This window comes from Mchenga conophoros, linkage group LG6 (genome assembly GCF_057382185.1).
Source record: "Mchenga conophoros isolate Kocher_MC1m ecotype Shallow Benthic linkage group LG6, M_conophoros_male_GT1.1, whole genome shotgun sequence".
In the NCBI taxonomy this organism is placed as follows: Eukaryota; Metazoa; Chordata; class Actinopteri; order Cichliformes; family Cichlidae; genus Mchenga; species Mchenga conophoros.
Window position 1 is genome coordinate 29,610,890 of NC_140531.1, and position 22,271 is coordinate 29,633,160.

The window sequence follows — 22,271 nt, forward strand, 5'->3', positions numbered from 1 at the left end:
AAATGGAAGACTTTATTAAAGAGAATACATGTTGACACATCAACACACAGAAAGAATCCAACCCCCTCAAAAGCAGCTGTCTTCCTTTTATACTCTACCATTCCAGCAAGCATATGGAAAACATAAACCTCCCCATGAGAAAACATCAACGACAATATACCACATGATAGACATATTCCAATGTGTTACAAATTCTATAAATAATTCAATAATATATAAACTTCAATCACTTCTATATAAATTAAAATAGCTTAACCACACTCCCCTAGCCTGGCACATTGGTTTGCTCCAGGAGCTTATAAGATTGAACTGCTTTTACTCTTTTGCTCCACATCCTGCAAAATAAGCCACCGGGAAAGATACGTACTGTTACCACTACAATAATCTATCTAGGACAGCGGTCCCCAACCTTTTTTGCGCCACGGACCGGTTTATGCCCAACAATATTTTCACGGACCGGCCTTTAAGGTGTCGCGGGTAAATACAACCAAATAACACTAGTACCAGTATTGAAAAAAAGAAGATTTATTCATAACACACATGAAAAGACCCAGGAAAACCGAGTTAACGATAAAAACGATAACAAAATAACGCTAAAAACCGATAAAAACCTTGAAAACCATACATTTCACACCCGAGCCTCAACTCTCGCGGACCGGTACCAAACGACTCACGGACCGGTACCGGGGCTGGGGACCGCTGATCTAGGATACTGCACGTGAGAAAAAAAATGATATAATTTCCAAATTTTGACATCTGACGGAGTCTGAGGGAAGGACAGATTTGATACTCTGAAATAAATGTAATTCATGGCAAAACGGTATCAAATAAATTTGTGAGTGTCAGGAGAATCTGAAAACATATTGTCAAAAGGCTTATGTCTCTAAATTGCATCATTTGTGATTCGAACACCTGTCCGGGTAGAGACTTCCAGCTCTGATTTTGAGTGACATTTCTTAGCTAGAGTGGTACACTCTTGATTGTATGCAACCCTAGCAATGCATGTATTTTCTAAAGTATAAAAGTTAGAAATAGCAGACTACTGAGCAAGAAAGAGCAGAATAGCAGAATGGTTAAAATAACACAAAATTTGCAGAAGTAGTAATTGTTGGAAAGGCTGTCAGCTGTGTGGGGGCGAGTTGCACATTGAGCACATGTTCCAGTGATCAGAGTTGGAGCTAACACATAGCAAGAGCCACCTGGCAGACTGACTCAGCATGGGATGTCTACACACGGTGTGAGTTGTGTGCGTCGCTAAAGAACTGTGAGTAGACGTGGAGCCATGCCTGGAAAGGACAGTTTTAGTCTTTTATGCCAATTAGACATTTAGTGGATGTAGAAGTGCAATGTGTATCGACCTGTTCGCTATGTGGCTAGTTCATGCTTCTAATGCTACCTGTTATGCTACATACCTGCTAGCTGTAAGCTAAACGATTTGGTGTTTGTGATATATTGTTGTTGGGTGTATTGGCAATCAATGTCATGTACTGTATGGGTTTGGGAGTAGTGTATGAAACTCGTGCATGTAGATGTTCATATAGGAATTCCCATTTGTAGTTCTGGTGAGATTCGAAGAACGCTAATGCATCATAATTCATGACTTAGATGTTTATTACATTCAGTATTCTGTATATGTTCTGTTCACAGACCACACACCCACACCCCTCACCACTCTGTAAGCCTGCGGTTGCATGACTGTGTTGTTGTTGCTGTTAAGCTGAGGAATCACAGTAAAGACGGTATAACCTTTATCTGTGTCACGGTCCGGGGCAGCGGCCGTGTGGAGAGTGGAAGGAGGACCCAAAACGCAGCACTTATTCAGATGTGAGGGTGATTTATTGTTAATAACAAACACAAAGTGGAGATGGCAAACAGAACTAAGGACGAAACTAAACTGGGATAAACTACACAGAGGAGTGGCAAACCTGAACATGAAGGGAGAACAGCAGGGAGAACACGCAGAGGATTACACCAGGTAGGAACACAGACGACGCGACGAGGAGCAGAGGAAATCACACACTATAAGTACACAAAGAGACACTGGGAAATCACACACAGGTGGGGGAAACAGCTGGACCTGATTAACCTGACGAGACAGGGGAACACTAACACCAGGGACCAACAGAGGGAGCACAAACCCAGAACCCAGTATCTGAAATCCCAAAACACAAACCATCCCAAAACAGCCCATGAATAATAAAGAGAATAATAACAATAAGGGACACAAACACAAAGTCACTCAGTCATGGCCGCAGGACCATGACAGTACCCCCCCCTCAAGGGCTGGCCCCTGACAGCCACAGAAACACACCACCAGATCCGGGCGGGCGGCAGGGGGCCCAGGACGGAGGGACCGGGCCAAGACCAAAGACGGAGGCCCCAGAGTCCCAAACAAATGTTCACAAAAAAAAACTCACAGGGGAGCAGAGTCCAAAACACAGTTCAGGTGGCCGGCCACGAAGAAGGCCGTGGCGGCGCGTAAAGAGTTCGGGAGGCCGTCCACGAAGAAGGCCGTGACGGCGCGCAAAAAGTTCAGGGGGCCGACCGTGCGGAAGGCAACGGCGGCCGCTCAGGCGAAGAGGGTCCGGGGGCCGGCCGTGCGGAAGGCAACGGCGGCCGCTCAGGCGAAGAGGGTCCGGGGGCCGGCCGTGCGGAAGGCAACGGCGGCCGCTCAGGCGACGGCGCCCGGCCAGTAGCCTAGCCAGCAGTCTAGAAAACGGCCGTTTAGCTCCAGACCCAAACGAGGCTGGGCCAGGAGAGGCTGAAGGCACGGAAGCCGGGGCCGCAGCGGGCGAAGATGCTGAAGACGCTGCTGCAGGCGATGGTGCGGATGCTGAAGACGCTGCTGCAGGCGATGGTGCGGATGCTGAAGACGCTGCTGCAGGCGATGATGCAGACACGAAGGCTGGACCAGACGAAGATGCAGACACGAAGGCTGGACCAGACGAGGATGCAGACACAAAGGCTGGACCAGACGAGGATGCAGACACGAAAGCTGGGCCGGGCGAGGACGAAGCTGTAGCCGAAGCCGGGCTGGCCGAGGCTGAAGCAGAAGCTGAAGCTGGACCGGGCGAGGATGAAGCCGGACCGGGCGAGGATGAAGCCGGACCGGGCGAGGATGAAGCCGGACCAGGCGTGGATGAAGCCGGACCAGGCGTGGATGAAACTGGACCAGGCGAAGCTGACGCTGGAGCTGAAGCTGGGCCAGGCGAGGATGAAGCTGAAGCTGGGCCAGGCGAGACTGACGCTGAAGCTGGGCCAGGTGAGGATGAAGCTGGACCAGAACCAGGCGAGGCTGAAGCTTCAGGCTGAGGCGTGGCAGTAGCAGGTGGTAGCGCTGCAGGTGATGGTACTGCAGGAGGCGGCGCTGCAGCCACAGGTGGAGAAGCAGCCGCAGGTGGAGAAGCAGCCACAGGTGGCCGGACGGGATCCTCGGGCCCCCCAGCCGACATGGCAGCAGGTGTGGGATGAGGCTGGACGAGCTCCTCGGGCCCCCCAGCCGAAGAAGCAGGAGGCCGGACGGGATCCTCGGGCCCCCCAGCCGACGTGGCAGCAGGTGTGGCATGAGGCTGGACGAGCTCCTCGGGCCCCCCAGCCGAAGAAGCAGGAGGCTGGACGGGCTCCTCGGGCCCCCCAGCAGGCGAAGCAGGAGGCTGGACGGGCTCCTTGGGCCCCCCAGCTAGTGAAGCAGGAGGCTGGACGGGCTCCTCGGGCCCCCCAGCAGGCGAAGCAGGAGGCTGGACGGGCTCCTTGGGCCCCCCAGCTAGTGAAGCAGGAGGCTGGACGGGCTCCTCGGGCCCCCCAGCGAAAACAGCCGCAGAACCAGTGGGCACCGGGGCCCCCGGCACACATGAAACAAAACCAGTAGGCACGTGGGCCTCTGGCACTTTTGAAACAAAACCAGTAGGCACGTGGGCCTCTGGCACATGTGAAACAAAACCAGTAGGCACGTGGGCCTCTGGCACACATAAGGAGGGCTGCAGCTGCGCAGAGCACTGACCCTGCTCAGGCAGTGACAGCCCAGTGCAGTTCACAGCTGGCATCTTGGCCACCAGGGGTCCAGAGTAAGCTGAGGGTAGTAACCCCGCCTCTGGGGAAGCCCCGGAGTGAGTAACAGTCACTAATGTTGCCAGCTGTTGAGGAACAGGTCCGTAATGTAACAGTTCATCTCCCTGCCTAGAAACAGCGGTGGAAAAACAGTGTGAAAACTGTGATTCAGCTATTACCGGAACCGTGGGTTGTAGCGATGCTAGCGGTGATGGTGGCGGCTGAGTGGCTAACTGGAGCGGCGGCAGAACAGGCAATTGCGCCCCCAGGGAGGCTAACGGCTGAGCTACTGACTGGGGAGCTTGTGGCCGAGCACTGAACTGAGCCGGAGAATGGCGATAAAGTCCTGGCTCAGAAGGGGTGGCAGAGACACAGTCTGTTAGTCTTGCAGAGGGTCTGTACACGCCCACTTGGGAAGGATCAGTCACCACGAAGGTGGGTAAGCGATCCATACAGTCTCTGTTACGGTCGCTGACCTCTAGTGGCTCTCCCTCTGTAGAGGAGTTGTTTTTCTCCTTTTCTTGTGTTGCAGGTCTGCCTCATGAGCCGCAGCTGAGGTGTGTTCCAGCTCGTCAGCCACGGCATATAGTCTGCCATCCTAAACTGCCACACCCCCTGCCATTTTCCCCATGTTTGCCAGAGCTGTGAGCTGTAGAGTTTTGGGCAGCGGGCCTTAGTGTGTATGTGTGTGAGAACTTACCCTCTGTGAACTTTGGTTTTTCTTTCTTTTATTGTGAGCGAAGGTGTGCCCTTATTGTGATAATTAGTTTGTCATTGTGGAAGCAGGTAGGGGTTCTCTGCCATTTTTGTTTCACCTGTTTTCTCCTGGTTTGGTTAGACAGGGAGCTCAGCCATTGTATTTTGTTTTTGGTTAGTGAGTACTTGGTTTTGATTTCTAGCTAAAAGGGGGTGTTTTGTTTATTGTTTTGGCCTTGGAGACCCTGAAGAAAAGAGCTTCCCTGTGTTTTTGTACTGTAGTAGTTTTAGGCAATAAATCTTGTATACTGACATCTCTTTCTCCAGTAGTTCATGTGTTCCCTTTCACTTTGTGTTACCCCTCACTCCAGTCGACACTCCGTTCATTAAGTGGGGCGTAACAGTCTCCCATCCCGCTCTGAATCGCCCCAGAAAACAAAGTCCCGGAAACTGGGGAAGCCAGAACATGTCGCTCGCTCACCGCCTCGGGCTGCTCGAAAGTAAAAGCAGACGGGGGGGTGAAGTCCGAGGTCCAAAAGGAGGAACTCCCGCTCCCACGAACAAAGCGAGCCCAGAAGCCATGGGAGACCGGTCACCAGACGCTGTAGCCGCCTCTCTATAGCGCACTGGGACGTGCCACCCGGGCTTTCCAGCCACAGGTCGATCAGCTCCTGTGTGGCATCGATTAGATTCTCCCGTAGCTCCTTGGACGGGTTAAGCGCTGCTGGGTCCATCTTGTGGTCGCGTCGTACTGTCACGGTCCGGGGCAGCGGCCGTGTGGAGAGTGGAAGGAGGACCCAAAACGCAGCACTTATTCAGATGTGAGGGTGATTTATTGTTAATAACAAACACAAAGTGGAGATGGCAAACAGAACTAAGGACGAAACTAAACTGGGATAAACTACACAGAGGAGTGGCAAACCTGAACATGAAGGGAGAACAGCAGGGAGAACACGCAGAGGATTACACCAGGTAGGAACACAGACGACGCGACGAGGAGCAGAGGAAATCACACACTATAAGTACACAAAGAGACACTGGGAAATCACACACAGGTGGGGGAAACAGCTGGACCTGATTAACCTGACGAGACAGGGGAACACTAACACCAGGGACCAACAGAGGGAGCACAAACCCAGAACCCAGTATCTGAAATCCCAAAACACAAACCATCCCAAAACAGCCCATGAATAATAAAGAGAATAATAACAATAAGGGACACAAACACAAAGTCACTCAGTCATGGCCGCAGGACCATGACAATCTGTGCGTCCTGTGTGTTCTGACCGACACCCCAAGGTGAACACCACTGCTATTCAGCCAACGCCTATACAGTCCTGGGTTCAACCCAAATTAACAAGTAATAGAACAAAACACATACATAAGCAACTGGACGAAAAGAGGAAGAATGCAAATGGACAGAAACAGAACACAATCGTGTGAATTGTTTACAGTAATCACACAATTTAGCTGGGAGACTATAACACATGGGAGACACAGCAAGATAGAGATCACAACACGACACAATGACAAAAAAACTATGAGAAATGCTTTTTGTTTTGTTCATGAATAACACCATGTTGTGACAAAATTCACATTTTTTGAGACAATAAGCAGGCATTTAAGTACAAAGACAAAGCAACAAAACAAGACTGTGATATCTCATAAAGATTGCATTACAGTAAAGTCTTAATGCATGCTCAATCATCCAGGTAAGGAAAGAAGAGTTGATTCTGTTCATCTGGATGTAGCTTTTCAAGTGGGAGAAAAATTTCTTCAGTCATCCAAGTGACTTCTTTAGTCTCAGCTGACTGCAGGTTTCCCCAAGCTTATTAACAGTATATTTGCATAATAACTGAAACTAGCACCACTGGTGAACATTGGGCTGTGAAGTCAGTTTCTTGATTATTAATATGCAAATTGAACATTGATCAAGAACCACTGATCAAAGACCATTGTGCCAAAAATTGGTCCAATCCAAGGATTAGGCCATTCTTTCAATGAGATGGATGCACACATTCTGGACAGGGAGAAACGCTGGTTAAGCGGGGAATCAAAAGTGAAATAGGAAAGAACATCTCTAAATCTAGGAGGGAGCCTGAGGGTACATGTCTTACGATCTCTTGTCATTTTACGATGCTCTAATTGAAGCCATTTCCCAACTTTTTGCATCCCATGTTCCATGGAAAGTATTCACTTTATAAACATATTCTAATATATAATGTTTTAGGATTAATATGCAGTGGCCTTCTCTCCTGTTTTTATTCATACTTATAATGCTTGATATATTTTAAATTCTTTCAAGTAGAAAAAGTGCTGCAGCTAGTACTAAGTGCATATTCAAATACAAAGACAAATGCAGTCATAATCCCAAACACAGCCCTGAGGAGTGCCATCAGATCTCAGTTTCCTGTTAAAAAGAGAACTGCTTGTGTCAGTATATTTTCACACAGTTCAGAGCTACTACACACAACTTCAGAGACTCTTGCAAAGCACTGATCACCTCAGAGACTTAAAGACCCAACTAAACCTCCAATACAGATAAAATCATGGATGAAGTCTATGAGAATGCAGAGGAAGTATTAGGTTGTCGCAGAAAGTCTAAAAGGGAGCATCAAACTGTGGAAGACATTTGCATGAATCATGAAGTGATCCAAACCGTACAACGTAAAACAACTGGACCTTCACCCCCAGGTAAAAAACACAAACCTATCTATAGATATTACAATTACGTGTTGCTAAAGTTTTGTGCACAAAACTAAACTAAAAATAAAACAGAGAATTCTATACAAACTGTCTGAAGAAAGTATACATATGCATGCATACATACGTACGTGTACATGTACATAACATTATGGAATTTAATTAAATTTTTTAAAATTTTCTATTTTATCTATTTTGTTACGCGGGCATTTTGCCGTACCACGGGCAGAAATATTGCCGTTAAGTTCCTTCGTAACTTGAATTTTTCGTTAAATGGGGTCTTCGTAAGCCGGGGTTCCACTGTAATGGTATTTGTTTCGCTTCCACCAAGACCCATTCTCAGATGCAATAAGTCTCTCATACTACTTTTTAGATAAAAACAGCAATTGGTGTTATAATAAAATGTATAAGGATATAAAAAAAATTTATGATTAGACATATAACAAATATTTACTTCTACCTGTAGGTCCTGAAATTTTAAAGAAGAGTTCCTGCAGAGCTGCTGTGATTCTTCTGGGTCTGCTGTGTCTTTTCCTCCTGGTTGGACTCATAACTGTGGTTTTTCTTTGTGAGTACAACATGAATGTAAAGCATGCTAAAATCGTCACAGGTGATGTATTTATTTTATGATGATGTCCAACAGTCACCCAAGGCAAATCTCAGTGGGAAATGAAGACAGTGATACTACACAAGCTTTACGACAACGTGACCAGTGAGAGAAACCAGTTACAGACCAGTTTCAACAATCTGGTTAAAGAGAGAGACCAGCTCCAGAAAAGATTGGAAGACATGACCACAAGCAGAGACGACCTTCAATGTAATTATATCTTAATGCTTGATGGCAGATTTACCTCTAAGTCTTTAACACTTTAACAAATGTAGCTTTTTAAAAAGCATGGTGAGGCAAGAATCCTGGTTTTGTGTGGTGTGTGTGAAGTCTTCATGTTCTCCCTATGTTTGCATGGTTTCGCTCATTCTCTAGTGGGTTATGATAATTGGTGAATTCAAAATTCCCCATAAGTGTGAATGTAGTTGCAAATGGTTGTCTGTCTATCTCAGGGGTAGGCAACCTTTCTGATGATGAGTGCCATTTAAAATTTCCTCAGAGGTCAGTGTGCCATATGATTGCATTAGCAATAAATTTAATAACGCTCTATATTAACAGTTACACACTATATAGAACCACTTTATAGAATTATATTTGTTCGCAGATGTTGGCAGCTATCAGCGAATAGTTATCAGCTATTTTGAAACAAAAAAAAGACACTTTTTATCCATAACAAGAACTCCATAACAGCAAGTGAACTGTACAACAGAAAATACAAATGCTATTTATGGTCTCCTCACAAGAATGATAAGAAAAATAAACTAAGCCAATATGGCATGTCTGTTAATACAGAGACACACATGTTATGTGATCTCTGGTTTCCCACTCAGAGACACAGGTCTCCGAGTGTCCAGCATTCAGACGGCTACCTGAGGACATCATGTGAGAGAAAATCTGCTCACACAGATATGTAGAGCCAAATACTGTCAATAAGGCCTCTGCAATGTTCTGAAGACAGTTAAACTTGTCAGGTAGTGATGTCCAGCAGGTGAAACTGCAAGCTCCATGAACACGCACAGCTATGGATTACAGCTGCTTCGATGTTGCATTAACTGGCATTAACTCTGGAGCTTAATGCGAGACAAATCTAGCTGCTCATTAAAGATTTCTGGTTTGATCAGAAACGAAAACATTGGTCCATACACCTGAAAGTCACCCCCCCCCCCCAAAAAAAAAAAATATATACATACATACATACATACATACATACACATATATATATATATATATATATATATATATATATATATATATACATATATACATATATACATACATATATATATATATATATATATATATATATATATATATATATATATATATATTTACTGTATATGTATGTATGTATATACACACACACTTTAACTGAAGTGCTTTGAATTTGTACCACTGATTGCTTCTTCCCATTATGAGCCTTCTTTAAAGGGTCTAACTGCGATTCTATGTATGCTACCTATCACAAAGCAAGCACAAATTATTATTCTGTTTTTCTTCAACAGATCGCCGAGAAAAAGTAATTTTCAGTGATAGTTTGTACCAGGTGTCTTCAGAGAAGAAATCCTGGCAAGAAAGCAGACAAGACTGTCTTCAAAAAGGTGCAGACCTGATGATTATCAACAGCCGAGAGGAACAGGTTTGTGTGTGTTCAAACTTAATACAGATGTGTGTAGAACAAAGAATTAAACACTGAATGAAAACAGCTGATACACTGATGCATCACTTTAAGTTCTGCATGTTTACATTTCATTTCTCTCTTTCTAAAAAAGAACTTTGTGAACGAGTTCAAGAAGAATTTGTGGATTGGACTGACTGACTCAGAGAGAGAGGGGACATGGAAATGGGTGGATGGGACTCAAACGAGCACAAGGTTGAAATAAAAATAAAATCTGTCTCTTGTCCATAAAGTCATTGTGCACTTTAACTAAATTAATTTGGTTAATAGCTTACTGAAAACAAAATACTGACTGAATTGTTGAGTTTAATTCATATAATTTTATCTGTATTACAGCTACTGGAATCAGGGGGATAAAGAGCCAAATGGTGGCACATGGCAAAATTGTGGAGAGATAAATAATTACAATATAGAAGACAGCTGGAATGATGCACCATGTTCCAATAGACAATTCTGGATATGTGAGAAGAGAGTTTCTCCTTAACTTAACATCCACACTCAACAAATACTGCAGAACATGGAGCCATGAGATGACCTCCTGAAATGAAGCTGAACAGAAAGCAGTGGACACTTACAGCGGGAAAAATAAGTATTGAACACGTCACCAATTTTCTGAGTAAACGTATTTCTAAAGGTATTATTGAAATAAAAATCTGTCAGTAACAACCCATCCAATCCACACATGCAAGGAAATCAAACCATAGATGTCTGTAAATTAAGTCATGTCTAATAATGAAAAATTACACAATGAGACAAGTACAGAACCCATGAATTGAACACCAGCTAAACTCTACCAGTAATAAGAAATTAATCCTGCCACTTAGTACAAATTAATATCAACTGGATCAGTCCCAACTGATGGGCTATAAAAAGCTGTGTCATTACCGAGGTTTCACACGAGAAACATCTTATGATGGGTAAAACCCATGAGCTCTCTTGAGAATGTTTCAACATCTCTTCCACTTCTGACTTCTTCATTCTGTACCACATTTCCTCTCTTGGCACCCTAAATATGCTTTCTCTATATCCACAAAGACATTTATGTGGTACTGATCTGGTGGGGGCGTAGTTCATACTTTATCACTGTCCTCATAAATGTCTTGCACATACATCTCTGCCACCCATGAGTTACTTATGTAATACCCCAGTTCCTCTTGTGCCTCTCAGAACAAGTGACAAGTTTTTTTCTCTTGTAGCAAAGGTGCACAACAAAAACTGTGGCTAAATATGTCCTATCATTTAACATGAAGTTTTATTTGATATTCTTTTATTTTACAACCAATGTATTGTTAAATAAGTTAAAGCATTTTGTTGTTTAATATCATGCTAAAGGATATTTTAGCTTGCAGTCTGATGGGGGCAGGGATCAGACTATTACTCTGCTGTACTCTGTTTTTCTTGTATAAACAGCTTTGCAATCCAAAAATGTGTAATGTTATTTGTTTAGGTAACAATAATTAAATAATTAAACCAACTAATAAATAATTTATTAATGAATAAAAGACGTCTGTGCCACTTTTCTAACCTGGAAGCTGAGGGATGACCTGACAAAGAGACAATCCTCAGCACATTACATAGATGATGCATCCTCCTGGCAGCAATTTCAGAGCAATGACCACTCGTAATGATCTTTATATGCCCTTGTACAAGCAACACACTGTGTAGAAAAGTCAGCGTAGAGAAATTCAGGCAGTCAGCCTGTCTCACACTAATCAGAGAGCTCCTTACATCACACAGTGTGGTTCATTTGCATTGCTTTTTCTCCAACTTAATTTTAATTTAATTTAATTTAATTTAGAAAGAGGGAAAATACATAATGAACATATTAACAAATGTAAATATGCCAGATTATAGCCTTAGGCACATCAATTATATTGCACAATCCCCAATATTATACATGCCCTGACTGTCCTGATATTGATCTGACCCATTACAATACTTGTTTCCCTTTTTGTAATACATTTAACTCTTTTTCATGTCCAATGTAAGGCATGACTAATTAAACATGATTACGTGTTTGTGTGTCCCTCAGCCAACCTTTTAAGTGACTCTTAAAGATGGGGAGACTTGTACTTTCCCTCACTGACAGTGGAAGATGATTCCAGAAGCTCACTCCCTGATATGACAGAGCATTCTGTGAAAAGGAGGTCCGTCTAAATGCCAATTCACAATCACCTTTAATAGTGGCTCGAGTCAATCGAGACCCGGCAACACTGCTAGACTTTTGTTTAATTAGATCACTTATTGTTGGAGGCGCCAGACCATGTATAACTTTGCATATTAGACAGGCAGATTTAAATATTTTGAAATTAGTAAAATTTAGAAACTTGTATTTATCTAAAATTTGAAAATGGTGATATGAGAAAAGTTTCTTATGTAATATTTTCAATGCTCTTTTGTTGCATTATCAGGGACCAAGCAGTAAGGCATAAAGGACACAGGTGTTCAATTTTAAAAAAAAAGGGGTTTTATTGATCCAAAAATATGAAGATATTTAACAAAGATTAAAAAAACACTTAAACAGGCAGACGAAAATAAAAGAGGTCAACTCAATAAACTAAAATCAAGATAACAATTAACAAAACCTCAAATAAACATAAGACAAACTGCCTTCCCAAAATGATCCACAGGGGAACTTAAATACTGGCTTAGCCAAACCAAATGACACACAAGGGGGGAAACAAAATGGCTGCCATATAACCAACTAATACAAAACAATTAAACAAACTTGAAACACCCCCCAGGCAATGAAGCATGTTGTCAGTGGTACTTCATCTCTCCCTTTGCCACACTTTTTGCCAGCCAGGAAGGAGAAGCCAAACCCCAGGTAACTCAAACTAAGAAAGATGTATAAATATAACATAAAAAAGAACTTTGACCTTGCAGTGTTACTATGTGTGCACACCATATAAACATTAGAAGGTGTAATGAAAAAATAAAATTATTTAATAAACAAACGATATTGGATAATAAGTAGAATTACATTTAAAGTAGTGACTGCAAAGTAAACTAAAGTGAATCAACTGGTGGTGAGGTGTGGAGCTTACCATGTGTGGCTTGCCATCACTTGCATACTTCGATTGGCCCAATAGCAGCGAGACTAGTATGGGACCAACTTGTAATACAGTATTCAATATGAGCCAGTATCACAGAGTACAGGAATGTAATCGCTGCTGTGTCTGTTCATGATGTGTGGATATGTCTAAAGTTCCGTATGTTAACATTTACACTTTTCACTAAATTTTCAACATGTTTTTTTAAAGGGATAATTTCGAGACTAGTAGCACTCCCAAATACTTAAATTCCTCAACATTAATTAGTTCTTGTGCACAAACGACCTTGTGCACAAGGTCCACAAGGTCCATTCATCCAACGTGTGAAACCTGCTGTGAGGCCAATTAAAGTGTGGCCAGAGGGGACAGACGCAGATTTAAAAACACTGGAATATGTTCACCCACACAGACCTGGACCAGTACGCCTCATCTGTACTGGATTACATCTCCAAAACCACAGACAGTGTCACCACCCAGAAACGGATTACCATGTACCCCAACCAGAAGCCTTGGATGAACCGGGATGTTCGTCTCCTCTTGAAGGTCTGCAACACCGCCTTTAGGTCAGGAGATGCACACGCCTACAGTACAGCCAGGTCTAATCTAAAGAAGGGTATCAAAAAAGCCAAACACCATTACAAAAAGAAGGTAGAAAAACACTTCTCCAACTCCAATCCCTGACGCATGTGGCAAGGACTCCAGACCATTACAGACTACAGGACCACCAACCCCTCCCCCACATCCTCTGATGTCTCCTTCCTCAACGAGCTCAACAACTTTTATGCTCGTTTTGAGCGAGGGAATCCCACAACCACAACCAAAGCAGACATGACGCCAGACCAACAACCTCTTACTCTGACTTCAGTTCAGCATTCAATACAATCCTCCCCTCACAACTCATCAGGAAACTGACAGACCTGGGCTTCAGTTCCCTCATGTGCATATGGTTACTGGACTTCCTGACCAACCGCCCCCAACATGTCCGGCTGGATAACCACTGCTCATCTACAATCACAATGAACACCGGTATACCACAAGGCTGTGTGATGATCCCTTTCCTGTACTCCCTCTTCACCCATGACTGCAGACCTGCCGATGGTTCTAACACCATCATTAAGTTTGCAGATGACACCACGGTGATTGGCCTCATCAATGACAACAATGAGGCCGCCTACAGGGAGGAGGTGGATCGTCTGGCTGAGTGGTGTGACACAAACAACCTGCTGCTCAACACCGAGAAGACCAAGGAGCTCATCGACTACAGGAGGAATGCCGACCCACATCCACCCATCTACATTAAGGGGACGGCTGTGGAGCATGTGAGCAGCTTCAAGTTCCTGGGAGTCCACATCTCCGAGGATCTCATCTGGATGACCAACTGCTCCAAGCTGGTCAAGAAGGCTCACCAGCACCTCTTCTTCTTGAGGACTCTGAGGAAGAACCACCTGTCCTCAGACATCCTGTTGTTAAGATATAGATTTGCTTCTAAGTGTCTGCATTTGGGTCCTCCTCCTGTCTCCACATGGCCTGCCAGTGCAGACAGTGACAGCACTAGAAGATACAAAACTTTCAGACTGACTCTGCTGGAGGAAACAGGGCCGTAAATTTCTGGGTTTAGAGAAGCTCTCTTTCCCCTTTTCCTTTCTCCCTCCCTATCTCTGTATGCAGGCCTGACCGGAGTGCAAGAGGTGGTTGCCACAATAATGAGAGTGTTTCCTGCAAAAGGGTAATCTCTATATAAGGAGATGTCCAGAGAGGTGCAGAGGAAGAAACGTGAGCTGGTATGAAACATAAGGCCACCCTCAACTGATTCTTCCAGTCATGTTTTCATTCGGTTTCAGTGACCCGCAGTAAAGATGTTTACTGTCTGTGTGTTGTGCTCTTTGTTCATTTGGGCCCCCTGAGTGAGCAAAGAGACACGCTAGCCATTTTTCAGCTTGAACCTTTAACTGCTAAATAAATTTAAGAAAATGCACTTAGAACATATTTGTCTCCTCTGTCTCGAAAATGAACACAACATTTGTCTGATTTTTTTTTTAATTATTATTTTGTGTATTATTCTTCTAAGTTGTGTTTTTGGTGATTTCTTTCAGTGGTATATTATTTTATATTATTTATTTTATGCTTTTTGTTGACTAAGTTGAAATTCTAAAACAATTTATTTCATTTGATTTATTACATTATTTGATTTATTACAAGGTCTACAAATCTCCTTCCAGTATGGCTGGAGGAGGGCCGGCCATAGCAGATGCACAACACGTACAGTTCATGGTTTTCTGTATTTCTATATATTACAGTGTTTGAAAGTAAAGAGCCCGGAGATCCAGAACTGTCTTCTGCCTCTTACTTATGAGCCAGAACACAAAGCATTGGCTGGAGTAATGCACACGAATGGGTTACAATAACAATGCATGTGTTTTCTAAAGAGTAAAAGTTAGAAACAGCAGAATATAGAGCAGGAAAGTAGAATGGTTAAAATAGCACAAATTCGCAGAAGTAGTAATAGAATAAAACAAAACACGTATGTAAGCAACTTGAAGGAAAAAGAGGAAGAATAAAGAATAAACAGAAACAGAACACAATTGTGTGAATTGTTTACAGCATTTACAGAATTAATAAACAGCTTGGAGACTATACACAAGGGAGATAGCAAGATGGACATCACAACATGACACCATGAGAAAAAAAATGCTTTTTGTTTTTTGCATGAATAACACCTTGTTGTGACAAAATTCACATTTTTTTTTGAGACAATGAGCAGGCATTTGAGTACAAAGACAAAGCAACAGAACAGGCTGTTACAGGCTGCCGGATACTGGCACCACCGGGCCCTCTGACCACCACCAGTAGGTAACGGGTGAAGTGTCTTGCCCAAGGACACATTGACTGAGACTGTCGGAGCCGGGGCTCGAACCAGCAACCTTCCGATTACAAGACAAACTGCTAACTCTTGAGCCACGATTGTGCATTTATCTCTAACAATATTTTTGTCTCTTTAACACTTTAACAAATGTAGCTTTTTAAAAAGCATGGTGAGGCAGGAATCCTGGGTTTGTGTGGTGTGTGTGGAGTTTGCATGTTCTCCCTATGTTTGCATGGTTTCACTCATTCTCTAGTGGGTTATGATCATTCAAAATTCCCCATAAGTGTAAATGTAGTTGAAAATGGTTGTCTGTCTGTGTGTTAGCCCTGTGTCAGACTGCCAATCTGCCTCTGAACACATGCCAATCCCCCCGCGGCCGAGGTAAGGATAAGTGCTATAGAATGGATGGACAGATCTTGAGAAAGGCCTTTGAAAAGTAAAGTTGTAAATGTAATGTCAATTTGAACTAAATCTAATGTGAGTGAAAATATCAACATTCTATATGTTCACATTTAGACAGTTTCTAATAGCTTGTTGATTGTTAAAACCTGCATAGACAAACAAAAACAAAAAAAGAGTTTAGCTGACTTCTTAGCTCCAATTATATCTGCAGCCTTCTTCAGTTCTCACACAGCTGAATATAGATGTGGTGATGCTTGTCACACCATCAAGACTTCAAAACAAGAAGAGGACAAAAGAGAAAAGATCATTTCTCTCTAACTTCTTTCTAACTCTAAGTGGTGGTTTTCAGTGACAATTGCTGACTCGAACAACATTATTAGAGACAAATTATTAGATGTGAAAGCACTCCCTCTGAGGCCACACAACACAAAATTGTAAAATGTTTAACATATACAGCACATACAGTTTCAGGGAATTTAGATCTAGATTTTACATAAGACTTGATAAATTGTGCTTAGTCATGTGTATATTTACTGAAGTGCTTTTAATTCTATGTATGCTACCTATCACAAAGCAAGCACAAATTATTATTCTGTTTTTCTTAAACAGATTGCCAAGAAACATGGGTGGCCTTCAGTGATAGTTTGTACCAAGTGTCTTCGGAGAAGAAATCCTGGGAAGAAAGTAGACGAGACTGCCTTAAAAAAGGTTCAGACCTGATGATTATCAACAGCCGAGAAGAACAGGTTTGTGTGTGTGCAAACATAGATGTGTGCAGAAGAAAGGATGATGATACATCACTTTAAGTTCTGAATGTGTACATTTAATTTTTCCTCTTTCTAAATAAAGAACTTTGTGAACAAGTTCAAGAAGCATTTGTGGATTGGACTGACTGACTCAGAGACAGAGGGGACATGGAAATGGGTGGATGGGACTCAAATGACTACAAGGTTGAAATAAAAATTTAATCTCTTTCTTGTCCATAAAGTCTTTTTATGTCATCAAGTACATTAACAAAAATTATTTGGTTAATATCTTGTTACTAAAAACCAAAGACTGACTGACCTGTTGAGTTTAACTCTTATAATTTTATCTGTATTTCAGCTACTGGAATAGTGGGGAACCAAATGGTGGCAGAAATGAAAACTGTGGAGAGATAAAAACTTACAACTCAGAAAACAGCTGGAATGATGCACCATGTTCCAGTGCAAAATTCTAAATATGTGAGAAGAGAGTTTCTCCATAATTTAACATCCACGCCCAACAAATACTGCAGAACACAGAGCCATGAGATCAACTTCTGAAATGAAGCTGAACAGAAAGCAGTGGACACTTACAGCGAGTAAAATAAGTCCCCAATTTTCTGAGTAAATATATTTCTAAAGGTATAATTAACATAAAATTCTTGCCATGTCAGTAACAATCCATCCAGTCCATACAAGTCATTATTACAAGCATGTATAATAATGAAAAATGACACGGAAAAAGTATTGAACACATGAAAAAGGTGCAAAAAGGCATGGAGAGCTGTGACACCAGCTGAACTGTATTAGTAATAAGAAAGCAATTCTGTCACTTAGGCAAATTACTATCACCTGGTTCAGTCTCAACTGATGGGCTATAAAAAGCTGTGTCATTACTGAGGTTTTGCTTAACAAACATCTCATGATGGGTAAAACCAATGTGGTCTCTTGAGACTGTTGCAACACATATTGATAACAGAAGAATTTCTAAACTACTGAAGGTTCCAGTGAGCACTGTTGGGGTAAAAAAAGAAGTTGAAAGAACATCATTATACCATAAATTGATCAAGACCTGATGATCCCAAAAAGATTTTAGACAGAGAATTGAAAACGATTATTAAAAGAGATGTTCAAGGCCAAGGACCCCTTGCAGAAAGCTACAGAAATTAGCTGATACAATCATTTCAAAGGAAATAAGTAATGCACACAACTGTCATGGCCTGTGTAAATGTTCAATGTGGAATACTCCATTGGTGAAGAAATAGCATATTAAAGCGCATTCAGAGTTTGCTGAACCACACTTTGACAACCCTGTGAAATACTGTTAGAATATAGTCTGGCCAGATGAGACTAATACATAGCATGTTTGAAGGTCAAAAGTCATATAACCCAATAAACACCACACAAATAATGAAGTTTGGAGGTGGGTTCATCATAATGTTGGGTTATTTTATTTTTCAACATTCAGCACTGGCATCTTTCATATTATTGAAAGGAGGATGAATGTAAAAATGTACTGTCGCGAAATCGATCAATGTAGAGCAGTGTCACAATCCACGGAGGCCCCAGAAAAGTGCAATCAAACGGTGAGTTTATTAACAGCTAGGAGAAAACATCAGCATATGTCTTCTGACAAAAATACATATGGAGAACACTTATAAAGCAGCGGGAGAGCTGCTGCAGCGGGAGAGCTGCTGCAGCGGGAGAGCTGCTGCAGCGGGAGAGCTGCAGCTCTGAGTGCGAATGTACAGCAACCGTGTAGGGATTAATAAAAACTTATCAAAATGCCACTGGGTCTGCCGTGTATGTTTACAAAGACATTAGTTACAGTGAATGGTACATCTTGTACATCTTTAATGGCTATAAACAGACATAGAACTTCTCTTTTCTATAACACCTTCCATACAAGGTAATAAACTTCAAGCCCTCAGGGTCTCTGGGGCAAATTATTGACTCTGGTCATCTGTTACCAAGTAGACTAAAATACAGTTAGAAGCTAAATGAGTTAAGGCCTCAGGCCTGACACATTCCTAGATTATATGTGTTATTGTAAGCATGTATTGCAGTTATCCTTTATGCTCTAGTCTCTAACACAATAGATTGTGAAGACGTCGCGCTTCACAAAGCTTAAGACCCTCTGTAGACTAAGCAACAACTCTTAATGAGCACAAATACTATGCAATGTGTATGAAATACTTCTGACTGTACTTGTAAAAAAAGTTAACATAATGGAAGGATCCTCAAATGAACATCTTCAATAAACAACTTTAATGCAATATCAATACTGTGAGAAATATTATTAGATGAAATAATGCTGTAAAGAATGTTATCAATGCGATTATAATGATGCAGATTATATGGCAGCAATAAAATAATTTCTGTATCTCCACAGTACCAAGATTTTCTTGATAAACATCTGCTGCCATCTACCAGGATGATGAAAATGAAACGAGGGTGGATGTTTCAGAAAGACAATGATCCCAAACACAAAGTTAAAGAAACTCTTAGCTGAAAGAAAATGGAGCTGCTAGAACAGCCCAGCCAATCGCCTGACCTGAATCGAGCTGAAAATCTATGGAAAGAAGCAAAGCTCAGAGTTCACAGAAGGATCTACAGAACCTTCAGGAGTTGAAGATAGTTTGTGTGAAAGACTGAGCCAAAATCACACCCAAGCAATGTAAGTTGGCATCGTAATTAAAGCAATCATCGCAGACAAAGGCTTTTGTATGAAGTATTAAATACATTTGAGTAAGCATGTTTAATACTTTCCCCCTGTGTTATTTCTCACTTTTAAACATAACCTAATCTATGCATATCTATTGTTTGATTTCTTTACATGTGTGGATTGAATGGGTTGTTACCGACATCTGATGGAAATTTCATGGCGGTTGCACACCTACAAATACATTTACCTAGATGTGTGTAATACTTATCCTTATATCCAGGATCTTTAACCAGCAGGGGATCTGCTTTAACGTGACTTGTTATTACACTAGATTGTAAGCTATATTTGATTTAAAAATTACACATTTAAAAAGGAGAATGCTTAATTAATCAATGCTGTGCTTAAACAAGCACAACATTGCTCACTATCCTCATAACAGTTTTTTCACTACCCTCACATACATGTCTGCCACTCATGACTTACTTATGTATGCTGATTCAAATTCTGATTACCCCAGTTCCTCTTTTGCCTCTCGGAACAAGTGACAGTTTTTTCTCTAGTAGCAAAAAAACTGACTAAATACAGGGAGTGCAGAATTATTAGGCAAGTTGTATTTTTGAGGAATAATTTTATTATTGAACAACAACCATGTTCTCAATGAACCCAAAAAACTCAACCACAACCACAGCCTCCCAGACACTGTTCAGAGAGGTGTACTGTTTTCCCTCCTTGTAAATCTCACATTTGATGATGGACCACAGGTTCTCAATGGGGTTCAGATCAGGTGAACAAGGAGGCCATGTCATTAGTTTTTCTTCTTTTATACCCTTTCTTGCCAGCCACGCTGTGGAGTACTTGGACGCGTGTGATGGAGCATTGTCCTGCATGAAAATCGTGTTTTTCTTGAAGGATGCAGACTTCTTCCTGTACCACTGCTTGAAGAAGGTGTCTTCCAGAAACTGGCAGTAGGACTGGGAGTTGAGCTTGACTCCATCCTCAACCCACAAGGCCCCACAAGCTCATCTTTGATGATACCAGCCCAAACCAGTACTCCACCTCCACCTTGCTGGCGTCTGAGTCGGACTGGAGCTCTCTGCCCTTTACCAGTCCAGCCACGGGCCCATCCATCTGGCCCATCAAGACTCACTCTCATTTCATCAGTCCATAAAACCTTAGAAATATCAGTCTTGAGATATTTCTTGGCCCAGTCTTGACTTTTCTCAGTTCATGGGCAGTTATTTTGCGCCTTGGTTTTTCCACACGCTTCTTGCGACCCTGTTGACTATTTTGAATGAAACGCTTGATTGTTCGATGATCACGCTTCAGAAGCTTTGCAATTTTGAGACTGCTGCATCCCTCTGCAAGATATCTCACTATTTTTGACTTTTCTGAGCCTGTCAAGTCCTTCTTTTGACCCATTTTGCCAAAGGAAAGGAAGTTGCCTAATAATTATGCACACCTGATATAGGGTGTTGATGTCATTAGACCACACCCCTTCTCATTACAGAGTTGCACATCACCTAATATGCTTAATTGGTAGTAGGCTTTCGAGCCTATACAGCTTGGAGTAAGACAACATGCATGAAGAGGATGATGTGGACAAAATACTCATTTGCCTAATAATTCTGCACTCCCTGTATGTGCTGTCATTTAACATGAAGTTTTATTTGATATTCTTTTCACTTACGATGTATGTATTGTTAAATAAGTTAAAGCAATTTGTTTTGTTCAAACAAAACAAATCTCCACTGTCTTCTGGGCATTCAGCACCAGGTTGTTGTGGCTGCACCAGGACACCAGACGTTCAACCTCCCTCCTGTAGGCAGACTCATCCCCGTCCGAGATGAGTCCAATAACGGTGGTGTCATCTGCAAACTTGATTAGCTTGACAGACTGGTGGGTGGAGGTGCAGCAGTTAGTATACAGGGAGAAGAGCAGGGGAGAAAGAACACAGCCCTGAGGGGAGCCGGTGCTGATGGTCCAGGAGTCCGAGACATTCTTTCCCAGCCTCACATGCTGTTTCCTGTCCATCAGGAAGTCAGTGATCCACCGGCAGATGGGATCAGGCACATTCATCTGGGAAAGCTTGCCTCGGAGATGGTCTGGAAGGATGGTATTGAAGGCAGAGCTGAAGTCCACAAACATGATCCTGGCGTAGGTTCCTGGGGAGTCCAGATGCTGCAGGATGAAGTGTAGGGCCATGTTGATGGCGTCATCTACAGACCTGTTGGCTCTGTATGCAAACTGCAGGGGGTCCAGGAGGGGGGGCGTGAGGGTCTTGAGATAGGAGAGAACCAGGCGCTCAAAAGACTTCATGACCACAGATGTCAGAGCCACGGGTCTGTAGTCATTTAGTCCAGTGATCCTGGGTTTCTTGGGGACAGGGATTATGGTAGAGGACTTGAAGCAGGCAGGCACATGACATGCCTGCAGTGAGGAGTTGAAAATGCCAGAAAACACTGGGGCCAGCTCGTTTGAGATATATAAATAATGTCTTAATAATCATGTGCTGAGTGTAATGAAGGTTTGTGGGAATGTTATAAATACAACTTTGGAAAGACTGATTGGCTGGTCAGTTTGAAGAAGTTGTATGTTACCAGCGGGATAGGAGGGACTAACATGAAGTTAAAACAGTGAAAGAGGAGTCAAGATGGCAGTTTTCAAAGGTTTATTTCCTGCTAGTTTTAAAGTTCTGGTCCAGACTGACATTTTGGACTTTCGTTTTGGATAACAGTCAAAAACAGAGGTAGTCACAGGAAGAGTAAAACTAGTATTCTCCATGGTAGGACAGTCTTTAGTATGAGCAACACCAAATAA

The 22,271-nt window shown here is 42.5% G+C and overlaps 1 protein-coding gene across 1 annotated transcript; it reads left to right on the forward strand.

The window, feature by feature from the left end:
• The first annotated feature begins 7,292 nt into the window (after positions 1-7,292).
• LOC146572876 (C-type mannose receptor 2-like) lies at positions 7,293-17,006 on the forward strand. The gene is made up of 8 exons (XM_085278511.1): positions 7,293-7,437; positions 7,913-8,014; positions 8,090-8,263; positions 9,556-9,689; positions 9,823-9,923; positions 10,065-10,189; positions 16,656-16,792; positions 16,896-17,006. Exons 1-8 carry the CDS (start codon positions 7,293-7,295, stop codon positions 17,004-17,006), a joined length of 1,029 nt encoding a protein of 342 aa, XP_085134637.1.
• The last annotated feature ends 5,265 nt before the right edge of the window (positions 17,007-22,271 follow it).